The sequence below is a fragment of the Notolepis coatsorum genome, assembly GCF_963971535.1.
Source record: "Notolepis coatsorum genome assembly, chromosome: 3".
NCBI classification, from domain to species: Eukaryota; Metazoa; Chordata; class Actinopteri; order Aulopiformes; family Paralepididae; genus Notolepis; species Notolepis coatsorum.
In genome coordinates this window covers 19,863,711-19,872,837 of record NC_140167.1, presented here as the reverse complement: position 1 = coordinate 19,872,837, position 9,127 = coordinate 19,863,711, and the positions used below count along the sequence as shown (strand labels likewise).

General features: G+C 42.0%; 2 protein-coding genes across 2 annotated transcripts; one reads left to right on the top strand and one right to left on the bottom strand.

Moving 5' to 3' along the window:
• Positions 1-1,064: 1,064 nt before the first annotated feature.
• On the top strand, positions 1,065-4,540 carry odf3l2a (outer dense fiber of sperm tails 3-like 2a; the record flags this gene model as incomplete). The annotated part of the gene is made up of 5 exons (XM_084309848.1): positions 1,065-1,113; positions 1,609-1,719; positions 2,355-2,468; positions 3,397-3,538; positions 4,195-4,540. 5 exons carry the CDS (start codon positions 1,065-1,067, stop codon positions 4,538-4,540), a joined length of 762 nt encoding a protein of 253 aa, XP_084165974.1.
• A 575-nt stretch (positions 4,541-5,115) lies between these two features.
• ebi3 (Epstein-Barr virus induced 3) lies at positions 5,116-8,322 on the bottom strand (the record flags this gene model as incomplete). Its single annotated transcript, XM_084311106.1, has 4 exons — positions 5,116-5,265; positions 6,239-6,381; positions 7,080-7,197; positions 8,242-8,322. 4 exons carry the CDS (start codon positions 8,320-8,322, stop codon positions 5,116-5,118), a joined length of 492 nt encoding a protein of 163 aa, XP_084167232.1.
• Positions 8,323-9,127: the final 805 nt, after the last annotated feature.

Genomic DNA, 9,127 nt, shown 5'->3' with positions numbered 1-9,127 from the left:
CCAAACTTTTTCTTTTTTAATAAGTAGTTAATTTCTTGAATTTAACTTCAGTTTGGGATTTTCTCACAGGCTGAACGTCTCCCTGTTCTGTTCAGGTGAAAGTCCTTTGGAAAGCCGGGGGCCTTGAAGAGGGAGGCTAGGAGCAGGTCTGGGTGCAGCCGGGGGGCCTTGGGCGGCAAAAGAGGGAGGCTAGGAGCAGGTCTGGGTGCAGCCGGGGGGCCTTGGGCGGCAAAAGAGGGAGGCTAGGAGCAGGTCTGGGTGCAGCCGGGGGCCTTGGGCGGCAGAAGAGGGAGGCTAGGAGCAGGTCTGGGTGCAGCCGGGGGCCTTGAGCGGGAGAAGAGGGAGGCTGGGAGCAGGTCTGGGTGCAGCCGGGGGCCTTGGTCGGCAGAAGAGGGAGGCTAGGAGCAGCTCTGGGTGCAGCCGGGGGGCCTTGGGCGGCAGAAGAGGGAGGCTAGGAGCAGGTCTGGGTGCAGCCGGGGGCCTTGGGGGGCAGAAGAGGGAGGCTAGGAGCAGGTCTGGGTGCAGCCGGGGGCCTTGGGCGGCAGAAGAGGGAGGCTAGGAGCAGGTCTGGGTGCAGCCGGGGGGCCTTGGGGAGGCAGAAGAGGGAGGCTAGGAGCAGGTCTGGGTGCAGCCGGGGGCCTTGGGGGGCAGAAGAGGGAGGCTAGGAGCAGGTCTGGGTGCAGCCGGGGGCCTTGGGGGGCAGAAGAGGGAGGCTAGGAGCAGGTCTGGGTGCAGCCGGGGGCCTTGGGGGGCAGAAGAGGGAGGCTAGGAGCAGGTCTGGGTGCAGCCGGGGGCCTTGGGCGGCAGAAGAGGGAGGCTAGGAGCAGCTCTGGGTGCAGCCGGGGGGCCTTGGGCGGCAGAAGAGGGAGGCTAGGAGCAGCTCTGGGTGCAGGCGGGATAAGGTTTCTTCGCCTCGTGATCATGCATAATTCAGCCCCTGGAGGCTGGAGGGTTTTCTTGGAGAGCCCAGAGCTGGACACACAAACAGGATGTGTCTGAAGTGACAGGAGAGCTGGAGGAGAAGAGAAGAGGAAAGAAGGAAGAAAGAAAGAAAGAAAGAAGTAATGGAAGTGTTGGTCAAGAAACGTCCAATAATCTCTGGTAGAGAGAGAGGTTAGTCAAAGTGAGTGTGTGTGTATGTTTACATTTAGTCATTTAGCTGATGCTTTTATCCAAAGCGACTTACAAGTTCTGTACGACAAGCGACTGTGTGTGTGTGTGCGTGTGTGTGTGTGTGTGTGCGTGTGTGTGTGTGTGCGTGTGTGTGCGTGCGTGCGTGTGTGTGTGTGTGCGCGTGCACCTCATCGTGTGTGTGATTGGATTATGCCTGCAGGCTAAGATTGCATTAAACACTTTTGTTTTGTCCAGAATCTAACTTTAGTTCCCAGAAAATAATGAAAGAATTCAAAACAAAAGAGAGAAAAAAGTACCTCACGCCGTATGTTGTTATAGTAACGAGTCCGACAGAGAACACAACAACTTCTCTTCGTGGAAATCATTAGAAGATATAAATAATATAAATGGATATTTATTATACCAAGTGAAGGTGGAAGGGTGTTTGGAGTGAACGTATTGCATCATCTTCCTCCTCCTCCTGTTGCTATACAGGCCCGGGTCCTGGTCGCTATGGTCTGCCCTCGACGGTCGGGTACATCAACCATGATGTCACCAAGCCCAGTAGCCCCGCCTACTCCTTCCACAGCCGACTGAGCAGCGCCAGTGAGTCATCACAGATATATATATATAATTGATCATTTTACACCAATACGGATTAAAAGGATTGCACTACAACTCGTACACCTTACTGTAAATTGTACCTAAATTGAACCTCATCCCATTTCTGCTTTGCACTATATAGTACTGTATATTAGTACACTGCATAGTATTGTATATTATATGGTAACTCAGTTACGTCTATTCTGCATCGAACATTGTACATATGTCTATACTGAACACTGTGACCTCATTTTCTACTTCTAATTTACATGCTATACTATGTTATTGATACTTATCTTGTCTAGCACAGTCTCTGGAGCGTAACAGTAAGAAGCATTTTGTATAAAAGTATTCTGTACTTCTGTATGACAACTATTAAAGAAACTTGAAAACTAATGGAATGAAGGAATGATGTTGCTACTATACAAAAGGGTTTAATTTTCCAGGAATTAAGAAAATATTCCTACGGTGCAGATTTTGAATGTGTTTAGGGGTCATGAAACTTACGACGTATAGAGAAACATGTAAAAATGTAAAAGCACGACCGAAGAACAATGGAAAAGAAAACGTCAGCAGTGACATTATTATGACTGGTCTTGGTCCATTGTTTACCTGGTGGTCTGTGTTGTTGTATGTAGTGGTGTCTGTGGACTCCAGCCCAGGACCTCGGTACCACATTGATGCCAATATGACCCGGTTTGGGCGGGTGGGCACCCCATCCTACTCCATGCAGGGCAGGACGAAGCGTGCAGGTGAGACACAGCTGACCGTCTCAGGTTCTCTCTCATCAGTTGAAGCAACACGGTGTGAGACGGTGGGGTTTTGTGTTTGATTTCCATATGAATAATTCACTCATTGAGAATTATGTGCCAGATAATATAATAATAATTAGGGCTATCAAAATTAATGCTTTAACTTTTGGAGATTAATTTAAATTATTTAAAGCATTAAAAACAAATTAATCTAGATTAATCTATGGAGTGAAAAATCTTCAATTTTAGCGCCGCGGATATAAGAAAGAGGTCTAGCTGAGTCAATGTTGATGGTTTTGTTGAACATTTGTATTTCACAGGAGAGAAACTGTATTCAAAGAAAGCTATTAAAATAGTCTTTGAGTCTAAATATACTTTCTTTGTGTTGATTTTACATTAATTCCATGATTTTACTCAAGTAAATATCTGTTACAATTTAGCTTCGGTTTTAAGTAGAAAAATGCTATTTTTAATCTAGATGAATCTAGATTAATTACAGAAAATTGTGAGATTAATTAGTGAATTCTTTTTATCTATTGACAGCACTAATAATAATACATAATAATGAATAGCACATTTTATCCTTATAACATTTTAACACAACTGGACAGAACAGAATAGAGTAGAACAGAACAGAACAGAATAAAATAAGATAAAATAAGATATTCCTTTGTTGATCCCCTTGGGGGGGGGGGGAATAAAATAGAATAGAAAATAGATTTTAAATTGAAAATAGGATAATAATACACAAATATAAAATAGAATAGAATATAAAATAGAATAATTTTTTTGTTTTTGAAAATATAATCTAGAATACAATAGGATATAACTGGACAGAACAGAATCGAATAGGGCAGAATTGGACAGAACAGAATATAATAGAGCTGTGTTTCTGAACTGTCTGCTGTGTCTGCTGCTGATCACCTAGCGGACCCGTTCCTGACCCCGGGGCCCGGGGCCTACAGCCCAGAGAAGGCCCCGCCTCTCAACGCCCAGCGCAGGCCGCCGCACTACACCATTGGCTCCAGGACCCGCTACCGCTGTGTGGACGCTGTACCTGCCCCCAACAGGTAGAGAGAGAGAGAGAGAGAGAGAGAGAGAGAGAGAGAGAGAGAGAGAGAGAGAGAGAGAGAGAGAGAGACAGAGAGAGACAGAGAGAGAGGCAGAGAGAGAGAGAGAGAGATACGTAGACGGTTGTCACAAAATAAGAGAACAAGCCCTGTAAAAATGTATCTGAGTGGCCACACTTGAAAAATGACTACCCGATCGAGTGACTATTTTGTAAATTAATATGTTTCTTGTTGATTGTCCTTACTGTTATTAATAATGTTATGATATTTTATTGCTTAATATATATGTTATTGTTTGTATGTTGAACTTGCTTTGGCAATAAGTATGTTAATATTTCATGCCAATAAAGCCTATTTGAATTGAATTGAATTGAATTGAGAGAGAGAGAGAGAGAGAGAGAGAGAGAGAGAGAGAGAGAGAGAGAGAGAGAGAGAGAGAGAGAGACAGAGAGAGAGGCAGAGAGAGAGAGAGAGAGAGAGAGGAGAGAGGCAGAGAGAGAGAGACATAGAGAGAGAGACATAGAGGATAGAGAGAAACAGAGAGAGAGGGGGGGGGTAGAGAGAGGGAAATAGAGAGAGAGAAAGGGAGCTTCCATGGTTTCTTCCTACAGTATATCTCACTCAGAGTAAGCCCCACCATCTCGCCTGCTCCCCAGGTACACGCTCCCTACTCTAATGGGCTCCCAGGTGCCCCACAAGGCCTCCAGCGCCAGCTACAGCTTCTCGGGCCGGAGGGTAGTGGGCTCGCCCTCCGAGGACCTGGCCATGACCCCCGGACCGGGCCGGTACGACGGCACCGACCTGAACGTCTACCACCAGCGCCAGCCTTCCTTCTCCATGCAGTGCCGGACCAAGAGGCCCAGCTACGCCCACGACAGCCCCGGCCCGGGCACTTACAACGCGGAGCAGGTCTACGCGCACCTCCCCAGACCGCCCTCCTTCACTCTGGGCATCAGACACTCGGAGTTTGTCACCCCGTTGGTGGTGCATGTGGTTGATTGACAGTCCGTGGACACGGTGAGACTCTAGAAACACGTTTTATTAGATTTTTTCATACCACAGTATAGATAATAACAACCGACAAAAGACAAAACAGTATTATAGACATTAACACTTTCACAACAATTTAAACAAAGGAGAGATTGAAAAACTGTACCGATCAAGTACTGACTTGCTTATCATATCCATTGTGTGTAAGAATCACATGTTTTATTCATTTAATGAACTCATTTGTAAATAAATACATTTAAATAAATCACCCTCTCCCCTTGCATTGCTAGTATCATTCGCTCATACATTCAAATATCAATTGTTTGTGCAGACATCCACGGCCACAGCATCAATCATTTGTATAAATATAACATCACTCTTTAAGTTAAAATAATACTGCTGTAGGCAGCTTTCCTCATCGCTAGTTCCAGAGGGAGTCGATAAAGGAGGAGGTAGTAAGGTCAAGTTTTTCACACGCCGACTGCTTTCTGTGAGGGTCCTGGCGCCATGGCAACCAGATAAGAGACTGCTGACTGAAGGAGAGGACTCAGAAAGGGAGCGTACAAAGGATCGAATTCAGAGGGACTTCACAGTCTGTGTCCAGTGACTTGAAGAGGTTTGCTCCAGTTGCTGCATTCTCCCAGGTCCAGAAGCTCCATGGCGCAGACCTGCAGCAGATAGGTCCTCCCCCGTCGGGCCAGCCCCAGGTCCAGCACCGTCCTCTCGTATGGACCCAACTAGAGAAGAGATTATGTTTTTCAATACACTGTAAAATTACAAAACAATGCAGTGGGAAAACTTGTAGGCCTTCTTCTGGTGGGTCCTAACATGGCGACAGTAGTGATATGTTTGTGACATGTTTCAATGAGCCTGGGTCACATGACGACAGTAGTAATATGTTTGTGACATGTTTCAATAAGCCTGGGTCACATGACAACAGTAGTAATATGTTTGTGACATGTTTCAATGAGCCTGGGTCCCACTATGAGAGAGAAAAAAGGAAATCTAATTTGGGTCTTGAAAAGTTTAAGAAAATACAAAGTACAACCCCAGTGGGAAAACATGTTGATAGTGTTCAGAATTCTTCAAGTTACAACAACATTGGACAGATTCAGATAAGGCCAGAACAGACCTTGACCCCTTGTTCCTTTTCCATCACCTCTTAGAATGTAGCCCTCTATCATGTTTGTTATATTAAGTTATATTACTTATACGTATTACTTGTTTATACCTCTCTAAAAAGACATCCCACGGGAAAGAGGTACCTGTACTTTAAAGTGGAAAAGGTACCTGTACTTTAAAGGGGAAAGGTATGGGTACTTTAAAGTGGAAAAGGTACCTGTACTTTAAAGTGGGAAAGGTATGGGTACTTTAAAGTGGAAAAGGTCCCGGTACTTTAAAGTGGGAAAGGTATGGGTACTTTAAAGTGGAAAAGGTCCCGGTACTTTAAAGTGGGAAAGGTACCTGTACTTTAAAGGGGAAAAGGTACCTGTACTTTAAAGTGGAATAGATCCCGGTATTTTAAAGGGGAGCTCTAAATGTTTTTGGATAAGGGGTTTATTTTCAGTTTCTGAACCCAGACCACCAAAAAATTCAAGCACAGTTCTGGGAACAATGTAATGGCTTTAGATTGTAATGAAGTAAGTGTACAGTGATTTCATTGGCTGTACTCAAACTGAAGTGGGCTGTGTGTACACCCTATGTTCTTACCATCTTGGGTATCTTGCCACTCCCTTGGTACTGGATCAGGTACTTTAGGGGGAAGATGTCCAGGTTGGACCAAGTAGGGGGAGGGGACCATTTCAATGAACCCCCAGGGGAAAGCCGCACATCTACGGGAGGGTCTGGTTTCACTACAGCGAGAGACAGAGAGAGAGAGAGAGAGAGAGAGAGAGAGAGAGAGAGAGAGAGAGAGAGAGAGAGAGAGAGAGAGAGAGAGAGAGAGAGAGACAGACAGACAGACAGACAGACAGACAGACAGACAGACAGACAGACAGACAGACAGACAGACAGACAGACAGACAGACAGACAGACAGACAGACAGACAGACAGACAGAGACTTTAGTATTCTTTGCAATTATTTACTTTTGACTTATTATCAATTGAATTATTATCAATACACTAATAACCCTGCAGGAGGTTTATTGCATAAAGTATTAGTTCTAGACAGATTAGGGTAGTGTATCTTAATTATTCAAATAACATCATCAACAACAACGGGTTCTCCCTGTTTACATTACATGACCAATTACATGACATTATTAGTGTGTTTAGATCATCCATAACTCTGCCATTGTCTTTCAGTCACCAATTACATGACATTCTTAGTGTGTTTAGATCATCCATAACTCTGCAATTGTCTTTCAGTCACCAATTACATGACATTATTAGTGTGTTTAGATCATCCATAACTCTGCAATTGTCTTTCAGTCACCAATTACATGACATTATTAGTGTGTTTAGATCATCCATAACTCTGCAATTGTCTTTCAGTCACCAATTACATGACATTATTAGTGTGTTTAGATCATCCATAACCCTGGTTCTCACCAATATCCTCCATCATGAAGCTGGTCAGATAGGAGCTGCTCCCCAGGGAGTGGACGGCTGTGATGTTGACTATGTAGTCAGTGAGGAGCTTCAGATCCTCCAGGAGACAGTGCCACACCTATACACAGAGTACCATGGAATACTGGGTAATGTAGTCATTGTATGGATTACATATAAAGGAAGCTGTAGTCATTGTATGGATTATAAAGGTAGTATGTTTTAATAATTTTATTATGAATGAACCTCAGTAAATACGCAATGAACTGATAGATACACCAAATGTGTTTACTTATGTTAATTTAAGTAAAAAATAAGTATGTTCATTTTGTTTTTGGTAAACATTGCTCTATGAACAGTAGCCCTGTGTAGGGGCAGGTACAATAAGAGTTTTCTTCTTCCTGTTCCTTTTGGCCATGGAATTTAGTGGATCATATTAAGTGAACTATATGTATTGAAGACACTGTTGGACTGTAACAATTCCATGTATGAAAAAATTTAAATTAAAAAAGTATAATTTCAGATGTCCAATTTTTTTTTATATGTATATAGGCCTACCGGTATGTATTTATGTATTTATTATTATTATTATTATTATTATTATTATTATTATTATTATTATTATTATTATTATTAAAATTGTATATATCCAAAAAAGTTTTCTTGGAATTCTAGAACTCCATAGCTTTCAATGACCAGTGGCTATTGTGAATGTTCAGTTCTCACAGTGCAATCTCGCATGTGAGACTGTACACCTGAAAGGGTTAATATTGAAAAATAAATATATAATAATAATAATAATAATAATAATAATAATAATAATAATAATAATAATAATAATAATAATAATAATAATAATAATAATAATAATAATAATAATAATAATAATAATAATAATAATAATAATAATAATAATAATAATAATAAAGTAATCATTAATTCACAAGAAATATATTGACAGTGTCCTACAGAAACTACATACCTCTAAAATGCCACCTTCTAAAGAATAAAGGAAAACTGGTTGATTGAAGTATCCAGGAACCAATGAGGAACTATACACATTATATAACTGCTTCTTCACTTTAAGAATTGGAGATACAGTAAGCAGGTGGATCATGTTGCTGTGAGCGTCTACCAGACAGTATGTACATAGTTCCCCTGGTACCGTACCTGGCCTGGGGACGGAGAGGCAGCTGCTGGCTCCACAGAGGACACATTTAAGGAGCCAGGGGGGATGAGACGGCATTGCTTGATGGCTGACGGTCTACGTCTTTCACTGAAACACACACACACACACAGAGAGAGAGAGTCACATTTTTGTCTTTCAAGTCAGTATTCATGATGGTCAACAATTCTATTGTCGTTTATTTGTACAGGAGCACATGTTGAGACCTCTGTCTCACTTTCAAAGGTGCCCCGTTTGATCAATAAAAGAGTGACAATTCTGATATAAATATAAATATTGGGTAGGGAGTCAGAAAAATAGGCAACATTTTGCATTTCGCACTCAGATTATTCACCATATTCTGGTTGCACTGCATCTGGAGAGTATGTTATACCCATAATAATGAATTAGTTCTCCCACAGTAAAATTATACAATTCATGAATAGCCTTCTTATTTTCTTTTTATGTGTTTGCAGATAATAATAATAATAATACTACTAATAATAATAAACTTTATTTGTATAGCACCTTTCATACAGAAACTGCATCTCAAAGTGCTTCACAACAGAAAAAAGACATAAAATAAGCACATAAAGTGCAGACATATAACAAGATGTAACAAGACTATACCTGTAGGTGGCGATATAGTGTGTTGTTGCTACAGCCTGCTGCTGTGGCTCGTCCCAGGAACAGAGAGTCTTGTGGGGATAGACGGAAGACCAGCAATGCACCTTAGGTCTGGTAGGAGGATCTGATTATAGACACACAGCTACTGTTAACATTTTCACATTTTAGTTTTTATTTACTTACTTTACTTACATACTAGTGCTGTCAGGCGATTACATTTTTTTATCTAATTAATTACAGGATTTGTAATTAATTAATC